This window comes from Tenrec ecaudatus, chromosome 6, assembly GCF_050624435.1.
Source record: "Tenrec ecaudatus isolate mTenEca1 chromosome 6, mTenEca1.hap1, whole genome shotgun sequence".
NCBI lineage: Eukaryota > Metazoa > Chordata > Mammalia > Afrosoricida > Tenrecidae > Tenrec > Tenrec ecaudatus.
In genome coordinates this window covers 90914933-90941873 of record NC_134535.1, presented here as the reverse complement: position 1 = coordinate 90941873, position 26941 = coordinate 90914933, and the positions used below count along the sequence as shown (strand labels likewise).

At 39.3% G+C, this 26941-nt stretch overlaps 1 protein-coding gene across 4 annotated transcripts in view; it reads left to right on the top strand.

The window, feature by feature from the left end:
• TMEM117 (transmembrane protein 117) overlaps positions 1-26941 on the top strand; it is a 641682-nt gene that overhangs the window by 405270 nt on the left and 209471 nt on the right. For all 4 annotated transcript variants that reach the window (XM_075551848.1, XM_075551846.1, XM_075551845.1 and 1 more), the window contains exon 5: positions 26486-26583. In XM_075551848.1, coding sequence (XP_075407963.1) covers positions 26486-26583 — 98 coding nt within the window. The remainder of the gene's footprint in view (positions 1-26485; positions 26584-26941) is intronic.

Below are 26941 nucleotides of genomic sequence, written 5' to 3'. Positions count from 1 at the left end.
TATACAGTAGCTTTTGCCCTATGCCCCTTTTGGATTTTTTGAGCTTATCTCAGTGGACACATGTTGTACTTGTCCTTTTGTGCTTGGCTTAGTTCACTTAGCATAATTTCCTCCATTTCTTTCCATGCAGCGATGTGCTTCATGTGTTCATCACTGCTTTTTAGGGATGCATAATACTCCATTGTATGTATGTACCACAGTTTTTTAATCCATTCATCAGTTGATGGAAATTTGGGTTGTTTACAACTCCTGGAAATTGTGAACTGTGCCGTGGTGAACATTGGAGCACAGATGTCTGGCCGTGGTCTCTTTCTTGTCTCTTCTGGGTATACGCCCAATAGGGGGATTGCTGGATGGTATGGTAGCTCAATTTCTAAGTGTTTGAGATATCGCCAAATTGATTTCCATAGTTGCTGTACATACCTACTGGTCCACCAGCAGTGGACAAGAGTTCCTATCTCTCCACAGCCTCTTCAACACTTGTTACTTTCTGATTTCTTGAATTGGGCTATCTTTAAGGATTTTAGGCAGTATCTCATAGTTGTTTTAATTTGCATTTATCTTATGGCTAGAAATCTGGAACATTTTCTCATAGATTTATTGGCCATTTGGATTTCTTCTCTTGAGAAACTTCTGTTCAGGTCCTTTCCCTACCTCCTGAGTGGACAATTGGTGTTTTTTTTTTCTTGTTGTAAGTTATCAGAGTATTGTAGATTTTAGTAATAAGGACTTTGTCTGATGTGTCATTGCTAAAGATGTTTTCCCATTCTGTGGTCTCCCTTATTACTCTCTTGGCGAATTCTTTCTGTATACACAAGTGTTTTATCTTTAGTATATCCCACTGGTCAATGTGTGCCTCCTCTGTGTCTGTGTCCTTCCCTATTTGCAATAGCCTATGTGTTCCCTGAGTCAGAGTTCCCAGGTTTGTCCCAATTCCCTCATTGTTGGAACTAATTGTTTGGAGTTTTACCTGTAGGTCTGTTATCCACCTTAAGTTTATTCTTGTGCATGGAGTGAGGTAGGAGTCTTGCTTCCTTTTCTGCAGCTACATATCCATTTTTTTCAGCACCATGAATTGAAGAGGGCATCTGATTCCCATTTGATATTTTTGGGACCCTTATGGAAGATCAGTTGTCTGTATGCAGATAATTTTATTTCTGGGTTTTCTATCCTTTTCCATTGGTGTGAATAGCTATCATTATACCAATACCACACTGTTTTGATCATGTGTCTGTATAGTAGGTGCTAAAGTTGGGTAAAGCAAGCCCTCCCACTTTGTCCTTCTCTTTGAGGAGTTCTCTGCTGATTCTGTTTCTTCCCTCTCCGTATGAAGTTGATAGTCTTCGCTTAAACTTATATACCACTTTACTTAACAGTTGTTTAACTTCATAATCTTTAACTCTGTAAATGTAACAAAGAGGATTAAATTAGGTGGTGAATTTACCAGCATTTTCCTGGACTGTGACAGGACTTTCTACTCCTGTGAACAGTTTCGGTCTCAGAAACTCCCGGGTAGTGTTACCCTGCCATACGAGCTCACTATGAATTGACATTGACACGATGATAGTTTTTGAGCTAAGTCTTTTGATTAAATACTTTTATTGGGGGCTCTTACAGATTGAGCTGATTTTTATTAACATTAAGAAAATAAATCAATTTGACTTCTTTTTCTTTACACCTTACAGATCTGAATTTCCTAGAGGCAATTCATTTGGCTCTATCATTAAGGTTAGCTTTTATTGGGCATTTCAATTTGAAATCTAGAGTGCTAGCATAAATTAAAATGAGATTGGTTTTATTTTAAGGTAATGTTTGGTCTTCCCAAGGACTCTGGTGGATAATGCTTCCTCATTAGGAGCCCTGGTACCATATAGTTGGGTACACATTGGGCTGCTTACCACAAAGTCAGCAGTTTAAACTCACTATCTGTTCCTCTGCAAAAGGATGAGACTTTCTTCTTCATATAGATTTATATCCCAGCATCCCACAGGGGGAATTCTATTTTGTCTCACAGGGTTTCGGTGAATGAGAAACAACTCAATGGCGGTGTAGTTTTTTGTGAGTTTATGATCCTATTTCTAGAAATGGTCTTAATTTTTCTTCTTAATGTTCCTCCATTCTTATAAGCAATCACTAACCCACCCATAGTAGATTTTGCATAATTAAGTTTTATAGTAAATATCATTTTTCTGTATTAACAAGATAGAGAGGACATGCATATGGAGAGCTAGTCATACTTCAGGAAAACCACCGCAACAAATAATGCACACCACGTGATACTGGCCTGCTGTACTTGATAATTTTGCTGCCCATAAAAGACACCGTGGCAGATGTCGCAAATATTTATGTGCTAGCTACTTGCTCAGCAAAGCCAGTGCTAATTCTCATTCTTTCTAGTTATTCTAAATTCTAAGTCAACATGGTAGAGAGGAAATTGTACTGGGGCACATCATATTTGTTTTTCATTTGTTAACACACTATTTGAAACTCTGCAGAACTTGCCTGTGGAAGTACGTTTTGATTGTGTACGTATCTGTATTCAGGTGTCTTTCTCTGAATGCTTCTATATTCTGAGACAGGCCCAATTTCCTTACTTAATAATAAAACAGTCTATGACTCATTGTAAATCAGTAGGGATCCAGGAATAAGGCGCAATACATCATGAAAGCCGTGCAGGCTATCATTGGAGATAATAAGCAGGCACATTAATATTCATGCTTTGTGAGATCCTGGTTGTGCTTCTAAAAGGCTGTGGAATACATTCCAGGTTTAATGTTCACCAGATAATGTTTGCCAGTGATCCCCCCCACCCCCCACCCCAATATTTCTTGTAGCAACTCCTTGAAGGAACCACTAGGTAATTTGGGAAACTTAAAAAAAAATAAGTTTAAACCTTCTTTTTGTTGTTGTTTGTTAAACGATCATTTTATTGGGGACTCTTACAACTCTTGTTAAAATGCATACATCCATTGCCTCAGGTGAATGGATACATATGTTGCCTTCTTTCTTTCTACTGAGCCCTTGCTATCAGCTCCTCTCCCTTTTTCCCCTTCTTCCTCCCCAACCCCCATACCCCTTGATAGATTATAAATTGCTGTTATTTTCATATTTTACACTGACTGCTGTCTCTCTTCTCCCCATGTTTTCTGTTGTTCTTCCCCCTGGAGAGGGGTATATGGTTATGTGTCAATCATTGCGATTACTTCCCCCTTTCTCCCTTTCTCCCTATCTCTTTCCGCCTTCCCCTTACTCTTCTGGTATCGCTATTCCCACTCCTGTTCCTGGATTCTCTGTGTTGTGAACTCCCGTCTCTTATCTATACCTGTGCACATGTTCCGGTCCAGTCTGAATTGAAAGACAGCACTGTGGTCATGGTAGTGGGGTATGAGGAAGCCTCAAGGAACCAGAGGACTATAGTGTGTTTCATCAATGTTTTACTACATGCTGGTGACTCATCCCTTCCCTGTGGCCCCGCTGTGGGGAGATTGTTTCACTGCCTACTTTGGATCTCTGCTCCAGCCCCACTTCATTCTCAACAATATGTTTTTGTTTGTTTGTTTGTTATTTGTCTTCTGATGACTATTACCCAGTCTCAACTCCTCTTGATCGCACCAGGGGTGTGCTTCTTCCATGTGGACTTGTTACTTCTCTGCTGAGTGACGGCTTGTTTAACTTCAAGCCTTTAAGACCCCAGACACTATATCTTATAATAGCAGGCACCACATTTGCTTATGCACTCCTTTTGTCTTCAGCGATTGTGTTGGGAGGGTGAACATCTCAGGCTGCCGATTGGTTAGAACAAAGTGTTCTTGCATTGAGAGAGGGTGTGAGCAGAGGCCCCAAGTCCATCCCCTCCCTCAGTGCATTGCTGTGTAAACATATGTACATGGGCCAATACTCTATTTTGTGGATTAATGTCTTTGCATATGCACACCGCTATGCTTTTACCTCTATCCATTGCTTTGCTTCCTAGGTCCTTCCTCTGTTTCCTTTTACCTTCCTCCTGCCCCACTGACCCTTTCCCCTTATTTCTGCCTCTCGGTACCTCCTCTTAGCTAGTTGCTGTTGCTCTGACAGGCCCCCTCCCACCCCCAGATCCCTATCTGTTCCTTGTTGTTGACTCTAATTCCCTTGTTGTTCCCAGGTCTATGACGCTGCCTGCTCACTGCCCCTCCCCCCACTACTCTCAACCCCCACCCCCAGGTCTCCCCAGGATGGTTGGTCCTGCTGCTTGCTCCTCGGGCTTGCTTCCCATGCCTGTCTTATATAGATAGGCACACTGACTATGTCATGGCCCGAACTGATTTAAAAAAAAAAAGATTGAAAAGAGAAAAGGAGAAAAAACAAGAAGAAAAATAAGAAAAAGAGAAGAAATAAACGAAATTCCAGGTCTGTTCGCTGGCCTTCATGACTGTCGGTAGCTGCCCCTTCTGGCATGGAGTCCCTTTTTGGAGGCTCTTGGGGGTTCCTAGCTTTGCTTTGCTCCAGGTGCTGGTCTGGCATGTTCCCTTCTTGATTCGCCCCGCTGTGGGGGTTCAGACCACACTACCTCCCCACCGTGTGACCCCAGAATTATCCTCTGTCGCAGGCTGCTCCAGCAAGGGGACAACACTCCACAAGCTGTTGTTGGCCACACAGTCCCCTCTGTGTCCATTTAGCTCCCTGCAGGGGCATCATCCTCCGCGCCTGGTGTGTCCGCGTGGGGTCCAGTCCGGCTCTCTCTTTCTCTTCTTCCTTCCTAGTCTGCTTCCACATGAATGTGGCATACTGGGCCCTCTCCCCAACCTGTAGGGTTAGTGTTGATCTCTGTCACACCTATTTCTAGGGATGGGGTAAGTTTAGCTCTGGTTGGGGCCAGCCCTGTAACTCTCTTTTTATGCATTCTTCCACACAGCCATGTTACCCTCGTGGTTTGGTGCACTGTGGCAAGGTCTGTATGCTCACTCCTGATTCTGTGAAGACAAAACCAGTACTCTCCCTCTGGGTGGGTTAGTACCCTCCTGCCCCTGTCATCATTTCACTTTTAGCCCCCTCCTTTTCTCTCTCCCCCATCCCCACTTTTCCCTGTTTTGTGTTAGACCAACATGTACCTCCTTTGGTTTGGTCTAACCTTCTCCAGACTCCCTGTACCTCAACTGGAATATTGTGATATAGGTGGCTTCTCTTCTATACCCACCGTGCTGTTTATACTTACCTCCGGGGACTTACGTGGTATTTCTCCTTTTGTGATTGGCTAACTTTGCTCAGCATAATTTCCTCCAACTCTTCCTATGAGAAGACGTGTTTCATGTGCTCATCAGTGCTTTTTAGTGATGCATAGTATTCCATTGTGTGTATGTGCCAGAGTTTACTGATCTACTCATCTACTGATAGATATGTAGATTGTTTCCAACTCTGTGATTGTGAATTCACTACAATAAATATGGGCGTGCCTACGACTGGTTGCGGTTTATCTCTTACCTCTTCTGGGTACATGCCCAGTAGAGGGATAGCTGGGTCATAAGGTAGCTCAGTTTCCATATTTTTTAAGTATCGCCAGATTGCTTTTCATAGCGGCTGTACATATCTACAAGATGACCAGCAATGTAGGAGAGTTCTTATCTCGCCATATCCCCTCCAACATGTGTTGCTCTCTGATTTTCTGATTTGGGCTAGCCTCCAAGGTGGTAGATAGTATCTCATGGCTGTTTGATTTGCATTTCTCTGATGACTAATGATCAGGAGTATTTTCTCATATGTTTTTTGGTCATACGGGTCTCCTCCCTAGTGAAACTTCTTTTCAGTTCTTTTGCCCACTTCTTCAAGGGGTTAACTGTTTTCCTATTTTTGCAGGCAAAGAAGGATATTTTAAATTTTCATAATAAGCTCTTTATCTGTTGTGTCATTGCTAAAAATCCTCTCCCGATCTATGGGTTGCCTTGTTACCTTCTTGGTAAAACCTTTTGATGCACACAGGTGTTCTATCTTTAGCAAATCCCACTTGTCGATGTCAGGGTCTCCTGTATATGTACCCTGCACTCTTGCAGTTAGCCTTTGTATTCCCTGAACCAAGGTTCTTAGGCTTGTTCTGATCCCTTCACTTATTGATGATTTGGGGTTCTACTTCTAGGCCCGGGATCCACTTTGACTGTGTTCTTGTGCATGGGGTGAGGTAGATATCTTGTTTCATTTTTCTACATGTGGAACATTTCCATTGTTTCCAGCACTGCTTGTTAAAAATGGCATCTGCCTCCCACTTGATGCTTTTTGGGTTCTTGTCAAAGATCAGTTGTCTATATACTGATGGTTTTACTTCTGGGTTTTCTGTTCCATTGTTCGGAGTAATGTCCTTATACCAGTACCATGCTCTTGTGATCACTGTGGCTGTGAAGGAGGTGTGAAAGCAAACCCTCTGACTTTGTCCTTTTTCTTGAAGGTAAAGCAAACCCTCTGACTTTGTCCTTTTTCTTGAAGAGTTCTCTGCTAATTCTAGGCTTCTTCCCTCTCCATAGAAATTGGTGGTCAGTTTTCTAATTCGTTGAAGACAGTTGTTGGTATTTTAATCAGGATAGCAATAAACGTATAAAGTGCCCTGAGTAGGATAGACATCTTTATTACATTGAATCTTCTGATCCATAAGCATGGGATATCCTTCCATTTGTGGAGGTCGCCTTTTGTTTCCTGTAGAAGGGTCTTGTAGTTTTCCTTGTATAGATCTTTGTTGTTGCTGTTGTTGTTAAATAAATCCCTAGATATTTCTATTTGTTCTTGACTATTGTAAGAGTACTGCCTTCTTGATCTCCTCTTCCATGGTCCTGTCTGATGTATATAGCAAACCTATCGACTTCTGTTTGTCAGTCTTGTATCCTGCCACTCTTCCATATTCCTCCATTGCTGACAGTACACTGTGGAGCTTTGGGGACTTTCAATGTACAGAATCATGTTGTCTTCAAATCGTGAGTTTCACCACTCCCAGTCAGATACCTCTGATGTTCTTCCATTGTCTTATGTTGTTAACTAGGACCTCCGGTACAAATTGAATAGAAATGGGGGACAAGGGGCATCTTTGTCTGGTCCTCTTTTTCAGTGAGATTGATTTAGTCTTTTCTCCATTGACTATGATGTTGGCTGTCGGCTTCTCTACTTTTTTTTCTTTCAATCATTTTATTGGGGGCTCGTACAATTCTAATCACAATCCATACATCCATCCCTTGTGTCAAGCACATTTGTACATTTGTTGCCATCATCATTCTCAAAACATTTGCTTTCTATTTGAGCTCTTGATATCAGCTTTTCATTTTTCCCCTCCCTTCCTGCTCCTCCCTCCCTCATGAACCCTTGAAAATTTATAATTATTTTGTCATATCTTACACTGTCTGAAATCTCCAGTTACCCATTCTTCTGTTGTCTATCCCCCAGGGAGGAGGTTATATATAGATCCTTGTAATCGGTTCCCCCTTTCTACTCCACCTTCCCTCCACCCTCCAGGTATCGCCACTCTCACCCCTAGTACTGAAGGTATCATCTGTCCTGGATTCCCTGTCTTTCCAGTTCATATCTGTACTAATATACATCCTCTGGTCTGGCCAGATTTGTATGTAGAATTGGGATCATGATACTGGAGGGAAGAAGCATTTAAGAACTAGAGGAAAGTTGTATGTTTCATCATTGTTACCCTGCACCCTGACTGGCTTGTCTCCTCCCTGCGACCCTTTAATAAGGGGGTTTCCAGTTTTGTACAGATAGGCTTTGGGTCTCCACTCTGCACTCCCCCTCATTCACAATGCTATTATTTTTTGTTCTTTGATGCCTGATACCTGATGCCTTCTACACCTAGTGTTCACACAGGCTGGTGTGTTTCTTCCATATGCTTGATGGCTGCTTGTTTATCTTCAAGCCTTTAAGACCCCAGACACCATATCTTTTGATAGCCGAAAACCATCAGCATTCTTCACCTCATTTGCTTATGCACACATTTGTCTTCATCAACGATCCTGTTGGGAAGATATGCATCATGAAATGCCAATTTAATAGAACAAAATGTTATTTCATTGAGTAAGTACTTGAGTGGCGGTCCAATGTCCATCTGCTGCCTTAATACTAAACCTATTACTATATGCATGTAGGCAATTTCCCTATCATCCTATATAAATATACTTACATATGTACATGCCTGTATTTAGATCTCTATAAATACCTGTTGTCTCTTAGTTCCTTCCTCTAATTTCTTTTACTTTCCTCTTGTCCCACTATCATGCTTAGCCTTCATTTGGATTTCAGTAATTTCTCTTGGTTACATCACCCTTGCTGAATCCCTACCAGGCCTCTCACACCCTCCTTGCCACTAATTTTGGTTCACTTGTTGCTCCCTTGTCCCTGGTTTGGTCAGCACCACCTCCTTTACCCCTCCTCCCTCTCTCCCTTGTCCCCCCGGAACCATCAGTCCCATTGTTTTCTCCTCTAGACTGTTCATCCAGCCTATCTTATTTAGATAAGTCTGAAGAGATAATAATAACTATTGGCTTTTCATAGATAGCTTGTATTAACTGGAGGAATTTTCCTTCCATTCCTATCCTCTTGAGCATCTTAATTAGTAATGGGTGTTGGATATTGTCAAATACTTTTTTCTGCGTTTATAAATATTATCATGTGATTCTTATACTTTTCTTATCAATGTGGTGTATAACAGTGATGGACATTCAAATGTTAACCCATCCCTGAATCCCTGTGATGAATCCTATCTGATCCTAGTGGATGATACATTTTATATACTTTTGTATTCTATTTGCCAATATCTTGTTAAAGATTTTTGCATCTATATTCATTCGGTGTATAATTCTCTATTCCTGTAGGATCTTTGCCCTGTTTGGGTATCAAAGTTATCCTGGATTTGTAAAATGAGTTTGGGAGTTTGCCATCCTTTTCTACACTCTGGAATACTTTGTGGAGGATTGGTGTCAGCTCTTCCCTGAATGCTTTGTAGAATTCTCCTGTGAAGCCATCTGGTCCAGGGACTTTTTTGTTCATAGCTTTTTGATAACCGTATCTACTTCTTCTTTTACTATGAGTTTGTTTAGGTTCTTGATCTCTATCTGGGATAGTCTAGGGAAGGATTATTTTTCCAAGTATGTGTCCATGTCTTCCACAATGTTGAATTCATTAGTGTACAGCTTTTCATAGTACTTTGTGATGATCTTTTTAATCTCATTAGGGTTTGCTATGATGCACCCTGTTTCATTCCTTATCCTGGCTATTGTTTGCTCTTTCCTTCCTTTGGTTAGGTTTTCCAGTGGTCTGTCAATTCTGTTTATCCTTTCAAAGAACCAGCTTTTTGCTACGTTAATCTTTTCTTTTCCCAGTGGTCAACCTGTCCTGATTTTTATTATTTCTTTTCTTTTGCTATTAGAGGGATTATTCTCTGTTGACTCTGTTCTAGTTGCTGAAGGTTTTGTAAGAGTGTACCCATCATAAGTCTCTTCTTTTTTCATATATGCCCTTATTGCTATCAAGCTACCTCTGACGACTGCTGTCTCCGTATCCCATAGTTTTGATACATTGTATTGTCATTCTCATTAGCTTCTAGAAACTTTTTGATCTCCTCTCTAATCTAGGTAATTTTCCTCTCATGTCTCAGAAGGTCATTATTCATCCTCCAATTGTTTCCCTTGTTTTTGTGTTTGTCCTTTTATTGATCTCCAGCTTTATTGCATGGTGATCCGAGAAGGATGTCTGAGTGATCTCTGTGTTTGAATTTACTCAGGTTTGACTTGTGTCCCAGCATGTGGTCTATTTTCAAGTGATGCACATTTCAGAAGTACATGAATTTTTTTGCATTTGGATGGAAAGCTCTAAATATGTCTATCAGATCCAGTTGCCTAATTGTAGTCTTTAACTCTATAGTCTCTGCTGAGCTTCCTTCTTCATGACCTATATTCATATTAAAGTCACCTACTATAATTGTTGAATCTGTGATTTTTTTTTCATGTTTTGAATAGTTTGTTTGACAAATTTCACAGGTCTCTCATTAGGCACATATATATTTGCTATGCTCACTAGGTACAGGTTAACTGATCCTTTGAGCATTGTATATTGCCCCTCATCTCTTTTTATGGTGTGAACCTGAGATCAATTTTGTCTGAGATTAGGATTGCAACTCCTGCTTTTTTTTAGTTGCTGTTTACCTGGTATATTTTCCACCAGCCTTTTATTCTTAGTTTATTCTTGTGTGAGCCTAAGATGTGTTTCCTGCAGGCAACAGATTGATGGGTTACTTTTCCAAGCCAGTTTGTAAGGCTTTTTATTGTTGTGTAGGAGTTGGGGGCATTGACATTTAGAGTTATTATCACAATCTGGGGATTCATTGCTGACATCTCGTGCCTTTTGTGCCGGGTGTTTTCCTATCACCCTTTTATCTTTGTGCTATCTTTGTGGGGGGGCTTCTTTATTGCCTTCTTTTCCCTCTGAGGCCATGTTATCTTGTTGAGTGTTATTGGCTCCTTGGTTTCTGGTTGCAGTTGTGCTATGAGGTGTTCTCCTGTTTGTGCTTGGAGGATGTTGGTCTTCTGGCCATAGTGAGTCGGCAAGGATCTTCCTCAGGGTTGGATGTCTTGCGCATATTGTTTGAGTTTTTCCTTGTCCTGGAAGTCCCTTATCTCTCCTTCTATCTTAATAGATAATTTGGCAGAGTAGAGGATTCTTGGGGAGGTGTTTTTTTCTTTCAGCTTTTGGACGATGTTACTCCACTCTCTCTTCCTTTTCAAGGTTTCTGTTGATAGGTCTGATCATATTCTTACCTGAGAGCCATTGCATGTGACTGTCTTCCTTTCTCTTGCTACTCTTAGGATTTCATCTTTTGTCTCAAAGTTGAACAGTTTACCTCCTATATGTCTACGTGAGTTCTTCCTGGAGCTTAGTCTAATTGGTGTCCTCTCTGCTTCCTGTATGAGTGGGTATTCCTGCTTCTTTTGGGTGGATATGTTTTCTTCCAGAAAATCCCTTGTTTGTTTAGCTGTCGACTTCTTCACTGTGTCTTTTTCTGGTAGGCCAATAATTTGGATGTTGTTCTTCATAGTATCTTTCATTGATCTCAGGTTTTCTTCTGCGTCTTTTATTATCTTGTATGATGGTCTTTCTTGTTTGCTCAGACCTGTTTGATTGTCTTTGAGATCACTGGTATGGTTCTCAGCCTCCTCTAGTCTTTTCATGAGATCTATGATCTTGTGCACAGCTTCTGCTACTTCATCTGTTAGCTCATATATTTCCCTTTGATGAATGGACTTCATCTCCTCTATTGTGAACTTCATCTCCTCTATCATCAGATTGTTATACTGCATAGCTTCCCTCATCCGTATTTCTCCAAGCAACTTTATGAAAATTTCCTTCTGTGGCATATCCTTCTATAAGTGTTGTTAGTTCTGCTGTTGTGGTTTGTCTTTCTTGTTGGGAGTGATGCAGTGATTCTGTTGTTTACATGATGATTTTGAAGAACTAGGCACCATTTTTCTGGGAGACCAAGGGGACCTGTGTTCTTTCTCTGTGTGACTGTCAATGATGTCTTCAAGAGTCAGTTCAGTCTCATAGGGGCCCCATGAACAGCAACCAAAATTGCTTTTCAGTACTGTGCTATTCTCACAATTGTTATTATGTCTGAGTCCATCGTTACAGCCCTTGTGTCAAACTATCTTGTTGAGGATCTTCCTCTTTTTCTCTGACCCTTGATTTTACCAAGTCTGATGTCCTTTTTCAGGTACTTGTCTTTCTTGATAACATTTCCAAAGTATATGAGATGAAGTCTCACCATCCTGTTTTCCAAGGAGCATTCTGAACTATACTCTTCCAAGAAAGATTTGTTCTTCTGGTAGTTTACAATACTTTCAATAGTTTTTACCAGCACCATAATTCACATGTATCAATACGTCTGTGGTCTAACTTATACATTGTATAGGTTTCACACTCATATGAGACTATTGAAAACAAATTGGCTTGAGTCAAATGCCCTGGAGTCCTCAAAGTGACATCCTTGCTCTTCAAATACGATAAAGAGGTCTTATGAAGCAGATTTTACCAATGAAATAAGTCTTTCTATTTATTGACCACTGATTCCATGAGCATTGATTGTGGAGCCAAGAAAAATGAAATTCTTAAAAACATCAATCTTTTATCCCTTTATCATGGAGGTTGGGAGAAATTTGCTTTTCTTTACATTGAGTTGCAATCTATACTGAAGGCTGTGTCTGATTTACATCAGAAAGTGATTCAGACTATCTGGAATTCAGTAAGCAATGCTGTGTTATCTGCACATTACAGGTTATTTAAAGACCTTTATTCAATCCTAAAACCACTTTGTTCTTCACATAGTCCAGCTTCTTGGATTACATCCTAAGCATACAAACTAAATAGCATGGTGAGGGGATACCACCCTGATGCACACATTCCCTGAATTTAAACCATACAGTATTTCCTTGCTCTGCTCTAACAACTGCCTCTTGACTCGCGTACAGGATTCGCATGAGCACAATGAAGTGTTCTGAATTTCCATTCTTCTCAATGTTTCTTATAGTTTTTTATCATCCAAACGCTCAAAGTCTGTGTATACTCCATAAAAGACAAGAAAACATCTTCTAGTATTCTCTGTTTTGCGACCAGTTCCATCTGACACTAGCAGTAATACCCTTTATGACACTTCCTCTTCTAAGGGCAACATAGATTCCTGCTCGCTCTTTGTCAAAGTATTGCTTTAATGGTTTTTAAATTATTGTCAGCAAAGTTTAACTTGCAAACAGTGATATTGTTTGATAATTTTCACATTCTTTCATATTACCTTTTTTTTTGGAATGGGCACAAATTTGGATCTCTTCCAGCTGATTGGCCAAGTAACTGCTTCCAGTGTGTTATGAGCTTGATGAAACATTTTAATTGGTATTTCATCAGTTTTGTAGCCTTTTTATGGTAATGCCTCCAGTCAGTTTAGACTCCTTATTTCAGTATCTTTAGCTCTTGATCATATGCTACATCTTAAAATGTTTTCAGGATGAAGAAATATAATTTAGACTTTGTTCTCATATTGAATAGTATTAGGAGAGAGGCTGGGAAGAATAAAGCAATGCTTTGCTACATTGCATGTACATGTATATAAATAGAAACAGTATGACCATTAAAGGACACATAGAGCATAGGCTGGACACTGTCCAACTCCAGAGACTGCCATTCATTGGTCCTTCTCTCAAGTTGTCCATTTAACATCAATACCTATTGGGTATCAATCCTGAAAATAGGCATATGAAAGTTTATTAGATTTGTTGCCACCTCCCTCCCTTTCCCCTGCTTCCCCCTTTCCCATGTCCCCCTGCAACAGTTGGTTTCGTTTTCTCTTCCGGATTGTTTATCCCACCTATCTTATCTAGATTGACATGCAAAAATAATAAATGATCTGAAATTGGTGTCGAGGAGGGTTTATTCTGCCTGGTGGGTTTGATAAGTGAAATGTAGCCTAAAGTAATTATTGAAACCAGAATGAAGGTCGAACATTATAGTGGGACAAGAGGAAAGGAACAGGAAATAGAGGAAAGAACTGGGAGGCAAAGGACATTTATAGAGGTCTAAATATAGTCATGTACATATGTAAATATATTTATATATAACGACAGAGAAATAGATCTATGTACATATATTTTTATGTTAAGTATTATGGTAGCAGATGGAAATTGCACCTCTACTCAAGTACTACTTCAATGCAAGAACATTTTGTTCTAATAACCTGGAATTTTGTAATGCTCACGTTCCCAACACAATAAAAAGGAAATGTGATAAAGAAAGCTGATAGTGTCCAGCTATCAAAAGATGCAACACCTGGACTCTTAAAGGCTTGAAGATAAACACGTGGTCATCTAACTGAGAAGCAACAAAGCCCACATGGAAGAAGCATACCAGCCTGTGTGATCATGAGGTGTCAATGGGATCAGGTATCAGGCATCAAAGACCTAGAACAAAAAAATATATCTATGTGAATGAGGGGGTGTGCAGAGTGGAGACCCAAATCCCATCTGTGGACAATTGGACATCCCCTCCCAGAAGGGTCACAAGGAAGAGACGAGCCAGTCGGAGTGCAGTACAGCCCTGATGACACATGCAGCTTCCTCTAGTTCTTTAATGCTACCCCTCTCCCAGCATGACCCCAATTCTACTTAAAATTCTGGCTAGACCAGAGCATGTACACTGGTACAGATAATAGCTTGAAGCACAGGGAATCCAGGACAGATTAACAACCCCTCGGGACCAATAATGAGAGTAATGATTACAATGATCAATAAATCTTTCCCAGGGGGACAAACAATAGACAAGTAGGTGAAGAGAGGCAGCAGTTAGTGTAAGAGATGAAAAAAATAATAATACATAAATTATCAAGGGTTCACAAGGGAGGGAGAATAGAGGAGGGAGGGGGAAATGAGGACCTGATACCAAGGGCTCAAGTAGAAAGAAATGTTTTGAAAATGATAATGGCAACATGTGTACAAATGTACTTGACACAATGGATTGTGTTAAGAGCTGTAAGAGCTCCCAATAAAGTGATTTAAAAGAAAGTAAAGTGTATTAGAATTCAGTTATTATATGTGATTAGTATGTGTTCTTTTAGTTCATACATAAATTCATTTGCACAAAAGACTCTGGGCACCCATATATTGTACACATGGATAATGTGAAGAAGCATCTTTAATGACACACTTATTTGAAATTATGTTTGATTTCTTTATTTAATCAAGACTTCATAGACTCCTATTTCAGAATCACTTGACATTTCTACTATCCATCTTCTGTTCAGACAAGGGAAGGACAGGCCTGAGAAGTAAAGGATACTCTAGCAGGTGCTACTCAACATGATCACGTCTATTAGCTCTGCCTGGAGCCCTGGTGGCAGAGTGGTTATGTATTGGGTTGCTAACCTCAAGGTTAGCAGTTTGAAACCCCCAGTTTCTCCATGGGAGAAAGATGAGGCTTTCTACCTCCATAAGGAGTTATAGTCTTGGAAAACCACAGGACAATCCTACCCTGTCTTCTAGAGTCATTATGAATCAGAATTGAGTCATGGCAGTGAGAATCTCTACCATCAGGACTAATAGGAGTCGATACTTAGAGGCCCATAAATGAAGGACACAGAAATCGTCAGTTGGATGTGCTATTTACCTCAGGCTACCTCTCCGTTCTAGTCTGCATTCCATACAACCTTTCGAGTCCCTTAGCTTTATCCACTCATCATCCATCCATCTATCCATCATTCAGAAAATTCTTACCTAATGTAGACTAATATTATGCTGCAAGATACAGTATCCATAACACAGACAAAAATCCTTGCAATTATGAATCTTATATTTTGGTGAAATAATTTGTGGATTGATTCAAACACTTTTGACTCTCTTCTTATGTTTAGGATCTAGTTAGTTAGAATTCAGATGTTTGCCTTTGCCCTTATCCTGTTTGAAGCATATATAATATCAAGCTTTGTCTTTCTTTGAGTTGTGAAGCCAGAATTTGGGGAGCCCATTGAAGTTTCCTTCACACAATCTAGTGGGAATCTGTCAATTCACCCAATACCTGCTCTACTCTAGTTTGGTGATGCCCTGAAACAGAAGATGCTAAGACTCCATAAGAAAAAGTCAAGACCTTCAAATAATACATTAAAACAAATCACAAGAAACTCTTCATTTGTAGGATAATTTTGGATTTCTTATTGTTATGGCCACTCTGACTGAACAATGGATTCTCCCCAACCTAACATTTGGTGTGGATTTTCATACCGAAAATGCCACATATGCACCGAGAAGATATGAAAATGTTTATTATTCACATAATAAGACTTTTTGGAGAGTGAAAAGCAGCTCCCAAGTAGCAATGGAAATGGTTTGAGGGAGCCTTGTTTTATTTTATTTCTTTATTCTGGTGCGAGGTTAGGGTGAGGGTTGCCATGCACAGCCTGACCGTCCCCAAGTGCCACAAGAAGGAGCACAGGGGTTTCTCATCAGCGTGGCCAGGTGAGGGGCAAAACCACGAAACAGAGGGATGAGCCTCAAAAGCTCTCAGCAGTCAAATATCAGAAACTGGGATCAGAATCCTGTTTATAGTTATAGGGATGTGAGCAGAATTTGGGGATATATGGGCGGAATGTGAATAAGATTTTTATATTCGGCTTCTTAGAAGCAGAGACATTAAAGGAACAACTTATTAAAGAACTTGGAGCCTGGCTGCATGCATCCCCCTGCCCACAGGTCGACAGCTGATGCTTTCAACCAGTGCTGTGACCAGTGCTGATTTCTAATGGTAAGCAGTCAGTCCCCTTGTTCCCGGTGTGTGAGGATCTCTCATTTTGATGTTGGCGGTGATGACGGCGCATCAGCATGTCCTGAAGCATCATTCTTTGGACAGCAAATATAAAGTCTGTTTTAATAAACTAAGGAAACTTCAGTAGCATCTCAGGCTGGCCAGGTATAAACCACTGGCAGGCATTTAAAAGGACCTGCCAAGAAATGGGGCTGCTTAATCGTACAAACTTGTCATTATTTTTCTATTCATGCTTAGTGTTTAAAATATTGCCTCATAATTTCTTTTGAGAATTTTTTTGAGAACTCATGTGTACCTTAGTAAAATCCAAATAAAGGGGACATCAACAAAATCAAGAGCCCCACATTTTGGAAATGGAGCAAAACTTCACCAGTTGCCTTGATTCGCTTATTTAAGTGGAAGCAACATTTATGACTGTGTTGCTATTCTAACGAGGACTTTTGCTCAAGTGTTTAGAAAGTAATTACGGGAAGCCATGAAAGTGAACTTTACCTGGTGACATATTTTGACGTAATTTTCTTGACATGGGAGACATGGCTAAATCGGGACACGATTATCACACCATTTTTTTTAAAATGAAGAGATGGAAAATCTAACTACTAAACGCCTTTAGAAAGTACTTAGCATTCAGGGGACTAAATACTTGTCATGTTTCACTAGGATCATAAACATAGTTAGTAACATACAAGTTTTTAGTGTTAGTGCACATGTGGAATATTAAATAAAAGATATTTCCCCCCAAAATTATCCCCCAGAAAAACAGAAACTGCTTTATGTGTAGACTTCTAAATATTTTGATGTTACATTTAATTATTTTTAATTCCAACTGAGTTATATTTGGGGAAAATAAAACAAACACACAAAAACCCACTACCGTTGAGTTGAGTCTGAAACATAGCAGCCTTGTATGACAGAGCAGAACTGCCCCCGGGGTTTTCTGAGACTATATCTTTACGGGAGTAGAGAGTGTCATCTTTCTCCCAGGACACCTGGTAGATTTGAACAGCTAACCTCCAGGTGAGCAGTCCAACTTGTATCCCGCTATGGAGAAGATCATTCATTTAAAACAATGTTCGCTAAGTGGTTTGAATGTTTTTTAGTTCATCTGATGGGTAATTTTTTTTAATCATAGACAAACTATCACTGATGTCATAATTATTCTTGGTGGTATGGTCTCAAAACTATAAATACTGCCAATTAATGTTCATGAGCCTTCCTCCCCTCCCCATTCTTTCCTATTTTCTCATCCTACTCTCCTCCTCAAAACTTTAAAAGTTGGCTTATTTAGGTGGGAAAATGATATTTCTTAGGATTTTCTTTTATAATACTAATGTTACCTACCTTTTGTCTTTATGAGATTGATTAACTTTGCTGACCATGGGGTTTTCCAAATTTGTCCATGACATGAGATGCTTGACAGTTTTGTTATTGTATTTTAAGAGATGCATAATATTCCATTATGTATATGCATCAGACTATCCATTCTTCCATAGGTGAACTTTTTCATTCTTTCTAAGTTTTTGCTATTGTAGATAGTGCTGCAGTAAACATGGATATGCATAAGAGAGGTTACCCCCCCAGGGAGAAAAAGGATTTTTTTAAGCTATGCATTTAATTTTTTTTAACAAAACAAACTTATCACCTCCCAGCATGCATATCACACTTAATACATTTGTCAAACCTGCAATTCCATTCTTGGAAACATTTTTCAAACTCATCTGATTGGATGGCTAATTGACCTCCCTCGTTTTTTACTTCACCTCTTCTACATTGGCAAATCGCTGTCCTGTCATGTCCTTCTTCATTCTCAGAAACAAAAAGAAGTTGCACGGAGCGAGGTCAGGTGAGTCAGCTGTTTGGGGCAAGAGAGGCATGCTGTTATTTGCCAAAAGCTGGCGCTCTGAGATGGCTGTGTGAGCAAGTGCATTGTCATGGTGGCAAAACCAGTCCCCCATCTGCCACAGATCGGTCTTTTTTGTTGTACACTGTGATGCTATCTTTTCAGAACTGCTAAATACAAAGCTTGATTTACAGTCTGACCTGGTATAATGAACTCCAAATACATTTCTAGTCAACATCTGTTTCAGAAGTTGATGGACATCCAGAATGAGGTTTGTTATCAATTGACATTTCACTTTTTTTGAAATGAGAAAACCATTCTACATTTGAGTTATTCCCATAGCGCTGTCCTTATAAGTTGTGTTCAACATCACATCATTTTCTGTGGCATTTTTCCCGAGCAGGAAACAATATTTCACAGCCACTTGCTGTTCTGTTAAATCAGCCATCAAAAAAAACAAGGTTTGAGCAAAACTGCTCTTATGAAAAAAGTCACTGTGACCAGAGAAAACCTTCCTAGGCATTGTTGCCGCTGTGTGCACTAACTCAGAGTGAGTTGCTTGATGCTTGCTGAGATAGGTTAGGTTTATTGTGCCAACCTGGCCAATAAACATGTGGTGTTGATTAAAGGACGGAGAGATAAATGGCTCAGTGAACCTCACCTTTCTAGTTCTCGGGTCTCTTGCTTTCTGATGGTCTGAGCAGGGTGCAGCTCCCTAAGCTAGTTCCCTGCTCCAGCTGGCAAGGCTCACTTCCTGCAAGACATCCCCAAGGAAAAGCCAAATGGACCAACCGCGATACAGCCCTGGGTGCTGGAGCAGCTGCATGGAGGCACCTGCCAGTGCTGAGATGCTTACATGATCACTGATTTGACTTTCCTCCTGCAGTCGGTGGCATTGTGTATATTTTGCGAGATGGAGGGGGACTTTGTGGATTGTTGTCTCACATGTGGGCTAATGTTGGACATATGGGCTTGAACAGTACTGGGTTCAAATGCTATCTTAATGTGCACTTACCCTTTATATAAAAAACTCTCTCTTATACATATGCATTTCTGTGGATGTGTTTCCCTAGTTTACCCAAACTAATACATTGACTAGTGGAAAAAATACATACTGCAAAAGCTCTCTCCAGCAGAATTTTTCTTTATTTTCCCATATTTTTTTGGGGGGGTACCCCCACCTACATCTGTTTGTATTTTGATCTTTATTACTTTGGGATATATGTCGAGTAGAGAGATTGCAGGGTTGTTTGGTATTTCTATGCACATTTGTTTAAGGAAGTAGCGTAATGTTTCTCATACTGCCCGTACCATTCTTCAGTCCCACCAGCAGGCATGAGGCTTCCTTCTGGTCTTTCCACATCCTCTCCAGAATGCCGTTCCTTCTTCTGCTGCCGCTGCTGCTTCTCCCCCTCCTCCTCTTCCTCCTCCTCCTTTTTCTTTTAATTTAGTTGTCAGTACTCATGCAAGGTGGTATCTCATTATTTTAATGTGCATTTGTGTTATAGCTAATGATTGTGAGCATTTCTTCTTATGATTGTTGGCCTCCTGGATGTGATCTTCAGTGAATAGTCTATTCATGTCTCTGCCAATTTTTTATTGGAGTATTTATGCTTTCCTTATTGAAGTATTATAGTTTTTAAGTATTTTCCAAAATGAGCTTTTTATCTAGTATATCATTGCCTAAGACTATTTCCCCAATTTGTGGGCTCTTTTTTTAAAAATCTTTTGATGTTCATAAATACCCTGTTTTAGGAGGTCCCAGTCTTCAGTTTTGGCTTCTGGGTGAGTGTTATTATGTTTGATAGCTTATTGTGGAAGAAAGAGAAGGCTCTCTGCTCCTGCAAAGAAGGGACAGTCTTGGAAACGCACAGGGACAGTTCTTTCTGGTCCTGAAGGACTACTGTGTGGCAGCAATGGTTAGATAGCATGAGTTTGAGAGATAGTATATTCATGGTTTGAATTACGTACCTTCAGCTTGGGCCAATATTTTAATTGATGATCTTTCAAGTTCAAGAGTTTGTCTTTAATAAGCCATGTTGAGTTCATTTTATATATATTGTGAAGTATGGGTACTGCTTTTTCTTTTTTTTGCAGGTAAAGATCCATTTTTTTCTAGTACCATTTATTTAAAAAGCCATCTCCTCTTCATTTCATGTGTTCTAGTCTTTTTTTAGAATTGTTTTTCCTAATGAACATGTTCCTAAAATCATGGAGAAAGAAATCAGGAGGGCTCCAAAAAGACTTTTCATAATAAAAGAAAACTTCAGTATTTAGATGGAAGAGGCAAACCACGATTAGGACAATGATATATATTATAATCAATAAGCTTAAAAAATTATTACACTCATTTTAATTTTTTTAAAAAAAACCCCTTATATTTTGGACATGTAAACAATAAAAATCAACTCACCTGTAAAGATGAGCAGCAAACAACAACAAAACATGCCAGATCTTGCTTTCTCAGATTTCTTCTTTGATATCATTCCACAGTGAAGCAATACCTTGAATCCTGCCTGAAGGGAAAAATGTGACCCAAAAGTTTAAGATTCAGTTTCATTTCTGGTGAAGCATAAAGAAACTAACTATTTGATTGTAAGCTAAATAGTTTTCATACAGTTTCTTGAAGAATACATGACAGATCAAAGTTGTTCAAGCAACCTTACAGTTTGTGCTTGCTCAGATTACACCATACCCATGGCATAAAATAGCTTATACTCTAATGAAGGAGACTGCCTGCCTTGGTGTCATGTAATACCAGTCTTACTGAGGTTCTGAATTCTGTACAAAGGGAGAGAAAAGGGGTAGGGGTGGAGACTGTGAGACACAGAGGGTTTAACTTATCTCTCCCAAATAAAAAGAAGGATTTGCAATGTCAAATTCTAGTAATATTCCCGTGGGAGAAGCATCACCATGTTTGTGTTATATTTACACCGCACACGCAGACCTTGTTTTCTCCATCTTGAGTCCTCCCCTCCTTTACCTTCCCTACAAAGACTGTCCTTGACCAACACCAGAAATGAATTTGATTTCTCTACTGCAGAAGCTAATTGGATTTTTCTTTATTGAATGCATCTCTTTAATGACTGTCTCTGCTCCTGCCAATTTAGCTGCAAGTGACCTGACATTGATCCAATGATATGCCTTGAAATAAAGAGCCAGAGTTGAGGGTGAAAAAGACCAGCTGTCTAGCATTAGGTGGGGGGGAGGGGGGAGGGAATGTTTGCCTCCTCTTGCCACTTTCCTGAGAAAATGCTTTATCCTTTCGTGTCATTTTTACAAAACATGCTGCTGTAATAATTGGTCATACAGCAGCAGATTGCCTCCTTCTAGAAAATATAATCAGTATTTCCAAGAAAGTGCCCTGGAGGAAACATTGGAAATTGAATAAAGCCCACCCAGTAATCATTCTTTCCCTGGAAAATATTTATTACCATGCAAACTCTTTCTGGAACAAGATAAATATTGCTGAGCAGAATTAATTAAATCTTTTTAAAAGCTGGTGAAACATGAAATATTTATTTGTGTATTCTTTACTTAACCTCAAGGATTGGTTAAAATAAAATTTGTTACAAAAATTGTTTTTTCAAGAAGGTTACAAAAGAGCAGTGGCTGAAATTGTACTCAGAAGAATAGCCACTTTTTCCTCAGGGGAAATTCTGGATTAAAACCCTTATATTGAAGAACATTTGGGATTTAAATGTCTGTATTTTTGCCTTTCCTCATCTCTTAGTAGCTATTTAACTCACTTGATTTAAGATCAATTCTATACAAAAATGTTCCTTTGCTCAGTTTGAAATATATCATTAATTTCTTTCCATTGAAAACACAATTCATGGACATTGTTATAAATGAGAAAATCAAATCCTATGGTTTTAAATTTGTCAAGGAAAAGCCAATCAATTAGAAAAAGAGTCAATTAAATTTTCTTTTAAAATTAAGTAAAAGGAATATTATTTTAGAAGTCTTGTTATGAGCTGCATTTGCATTTATCAAAGTAATTAAAAATGTTACCTGCATTACTCTCATGTTCCTTAATGATATTATTTGATAACTTATGCATTTTTGTGTGTCACTTGTCTTTGTAATGGGCAAAAGCATTGATCTATTCCCTTTTCTTACCCTAGTCTTCCATATTTCTTGCCATTGATAATTGAGTGTCCAGAATTGCCTCAGTTTATTGAAGCATTTCAATTGGTAATCCATAAATCCCCAGAGCTTTGCTTCCATCAATACTTCAGTGTAGCTTCGACTTCTTCCTGCAGTGCTATTGGTGGTTGATCATATGCTACCTACTAAAGTGGTTGAATGTCAACTGATTCTTTTTGGTACAGTGGTTCTGGGCATTTCTTCCATCGGTGGTTTTTGATGCTTCGTGTATGGTTCAGCGTTTTGTCTATGAAATTCTCCACTATTTCAACTCGAGGCTTGATTTGCTTCTTCAGTCCTTTCATCTTGAAGATGAAGAGGGATATTCCTCCCTTTTGGTTTGTGGACTCCAGATCTTGGCACATTGCATATGTTTTACTTTTTCCTTCTCAAGCTAACATTTGAAGTTGCCTGCACGGTTCTTTTGCTGAGTCACCTTCCCGTGTGTAATTTGACTTGGGCAAGAGCACGTTTTAGAGTCTTTCTGACATTCATTTCGATCCTTTCTTTCTCACCCCTGTAGTGAACTTTTGCTTCCTTTGTGTACGAGTGTGACGTTCCTGAGGCCATCAAATGTCTCCTCGACTCTTTTGTCCTTAATGATCAATGTATTGGATCTATACATTGTTCTATTCTAAAAGTTATTTGCCATAATTCTGTATAGATTCATAGGCTGAATGCGTGTGGGAGGTATAGTGGGAGTGACCCACACATATTAATAGGTTCGGCAGAGGATCTTTGTACATGGATATTACTTTTCTGTTAATAGATCCACGAAAGATATGCAGCATTAAAGGGGCAACATTATATAAACTTCTTACATATGATCAAATATTTTGAGGGAATGATTTATGTGGCCTGGGGGACACCGAAATTAACTTCCCAATAGTCCACAAAGATAAAGTTCTTTTGAGACTAGGGTCTCAAAAGCTTGTGAACAGACATTTAAAACAAAAATATTGATTTCTTTCTGTTTTAAGTAAAGAAGAATGATGAAAATTCAGGCACATGAAATCAACCAGTCCCATGTGCTGATGGGCCAAGCAAAGATTAGTCTCTACCACTCTGACAAGATTAGTCTCCACCACTCTGGCTTTGGAACTAAACAGGGCCTGGCTATCAGTACCATCTGCTCTGAAAGTGCCCTGAATTGAGTGAAGACAACGTGGAACAGAGCTCAGCAGTACAACGGAGAGCAGCTTCACTATTCAAGTAGAAGGTGGCGGAGGCCTCAAGACTGTTGGCCTTAGGCATCCTTCAAGTCTGAAAATGAGCTCGTAGCTTTGACCCAGTCTTCAGACAAATTATAAATGAAATTTATCAGGAAATTTACACTGGATTCAGCAGAGGACTATGCTGACATGATATGGATTTTGACCGAAAGAAGAGAATAACAGAAAGATGTTTACTTGTTATTTATTGACTGGGCAAAGACATTGACTATGTGGATCACAACAAACTGTGGATAACATTAGAAGAGTAGGACTTCCAGAATGCATCATTGTTATCATGCGAAAATTAGAAATGATCAAGAGGAAATAATTAGAAGGAACAAGAGAATGATGCGTAATTTGAAATCAGGGAAGATGTGCATCAAGCTTTGTCTTTCACCATCCTATTCAATCTGTATGTTCAGAAAATAATCTCAGAAGCTGGACTGTAAGAAGTGTGCGTCATCAGGACTGGAGGAAAAATTATTAACAACCTGATATATGCAGGTGATGCAAGTTACCCTCCAAAAGCAATCAGAACTTAACCAATTGTTTATAAACAAACAAAGACTGCAACCTTCAATATGGATTGCAACTAAAAGTAAAGAAAGCCCAAATCCTTAAAACTGGACCAATAGACAGAATTATGATAAACAAAGAAAAATATAGAGTTGTCAAGTATTTAATTTTGCTTAGACTCCTACAATCAATGCTCATGAAAGCAACAGTCATAGAATGGAATGACATATTGCATTAGGCAAATCTGCTGCCCCAGGTATCTTTGAAGTGTTGTGCAGCAAAGATGTTGCTTTGGGGACTAAGGTGCACCTGACCAAAGCCCTGTTATTTTCCATCACCTCAAAAGGACATGAAAGTTGGATGAATAAAGAGGACCATTGAAAAATTGATGTATTTGAATTATGGTGTTTCTGTAAAAGGTATCAGCGGCCATATCTGACCTCCTTCTGATTTTCTATTGCATGAGGCAGGAGTCAGACAGGCCTTCACTCTCCACGCTTCTTGAGCCTGCTCTGAAATTCAGCCATCCTCGGTGGCCCTCTTCCTCTTTACAGGATTTTATAAGCCATGTTCACACTGAACTCCTGGATGATATCCACAATATTAGGGGAGTTAACAGGTTACCACAGACTGGAATCAGTAAACAGTAAGGATACAGTCATTGATCCACTGCAGCATCTCTCCTTAGTGAGGAGCCAAGTCTCTCTCTCTGGGCCTTAGATTCTCAGTTATGTACTTTCTTCTCCTTTGTCTCCATGGACCAGAAGCCCTCCTGTGGCTCTGACTCTTAGTTCCCCAGTCTCTGGCCAGATGAGGAAAGGTACCCTGTGCGCTTGGCACTTCCTGAATCTCCCTGCCACGGTGTCTTATGCCTCCAGTTGCAGCTTCCGCCCCTGTAGGGTGATATCTGAAATGTACTCTTCCAATGGGCCTGGGATTTCTTTCTCCCAGATGGCTCTTTTCCAAAGAAGAATGGCTTTGAAGTATCTTTCTTTTTTTCCCCTTTCTTCCTTCTTTCTTTCTCTCTCTCTCTCAACAGACTATACTCTTAAGGAATAGAAAGCTATGACTTGGCTCCTCACAGCTTGTACTAAATTTTTCTAAATCTACTACAATTTATTCCCACCTTAATCCTGTTCCCATTAGCATATCAGAAGATTCCCCCTGAAATGTGATTATAGCCACAGGCATAGAAGGTCCATATTAATTGTCTGCCTCTGAGGTATAAAGAATATTGAAAGTACCATGAACGGCTAGAAGAAGAAACACATTTGTCTGGAAAGAAATACAGTCAGAATGCCCCTTAGAGAAGAGGTGATGAAATTTCATCTCGTGTACCTTGGACCAGCTATTAGGACAAACCAGTCTCTGGTAAAAGGCATGGGAAAGGTAGAAGGCCTGCAAGGAAGAGGGAGACTGCCAGGGAGATGAATTGAAAGGGTGACTACAACCATGGTTTCAAACATAATTGTGCCGTGTGTGAAAGAGAAGGCAGTGTTCCATTCCTTTGTATATTGGGTAGCTGCTGGTTGGAACAGATCTGAAGGCACCAAAAAAAAAAAGGCATAAGGGGAACAGTAACGCTAATGAGGCACACGTACCTCAGGATGCTCAGCCATGTGGAGCACGAGAGCAGCTTTCAGCTAAGGACAAAATCCAGAAGGGTTAGGAAAGACAGAGAAATGGAAACAGGAGACACTGGGAGGAACTGAGCTAAGTGATTGGACATTGAGGGCAACGAATGAGGGGAAACAGAATGCGTATTCCTTGTTGAATATAACACTGACAATTTGTTCTTAACCTTCATCTAATTGACAATTAAACATGTTTGTTATACATTTTAATGGTACTCACAATGAATTAGTTGTTGGGGCTGTAAAATCCTAGCATGCACTCTCCAGTGACTTTCTTTCACCAAGACCATAATACACACATATGCCACTGAAAGGACAATGGAAAAGAGGAAAGGAACACCGCTAATAACCTACACACATCAGGAAGTACTAGGGGGCTGTAAAGAGTGTCTTAAAATGAAATTAAAAGGTAATGAAACATTCCTAGGAGCTTCAGAAATCCCCCATGCGTTTGCATTTTAGAGTTTTTGATTTAGGCAAACTTAAAAAAAAAGTCTTATTTGTTTTATATTTTTTCAGTGGATATACTAATTAACTCAAAAGTGCTTCTCCTATCTAACATAAAGTAGATGATATGTTTTATGGAACATGATTATTTTATATGTTAAATGACCTTTACATTGCTTATTTAGCACATATCAATTAAGCTATTATAGTGTACATTTGAAGTATAATCTTTATGTCTTTAACCTTTATTTCTATGTCTATTTATTTGTTTAAACACATGTATATTTTATTCTAAAAGAGAATATAAACTTTGGGGTTATATTTGAAACTAAATAATTTCTGAAAGTGCTTAAAATTTTTTGTTGTTGCTTTAGGTAACTGATATGATGCTGCAGGACAAACCTTATCCTGATTGGGGAAAATCTGCGAGAGCTTTCTGGAAGAAAGGAAATGTTAGGATCATTTTATTCTGGTGAGCCTTTATCTATCATTTAGCTATCTATCTATCTATCTATCTATCTGTCTATCTGTCTATCTATCCTTTGCTTTGTCTATCAAAAGGCATCATTGGATACAATTTTCCCTATACATGCAAAATTCTATATAAAAAAGGATGTTTAGTTGATACTATGCTCATTAAAATGCTGAAAGATCACTATGCTAATTAATATTCTAATTAATTTGTGTTTACATATTGTATATACACATTTACATGAGATAAGCTTGTTTCTAGGGTTAAGTATATTTTGACATATCAAAACTAAGCTATAATTATAATCAATGAATTTTGATGGAAAGAGCAATCTCCATTACATTTTGAATTCCCAGTA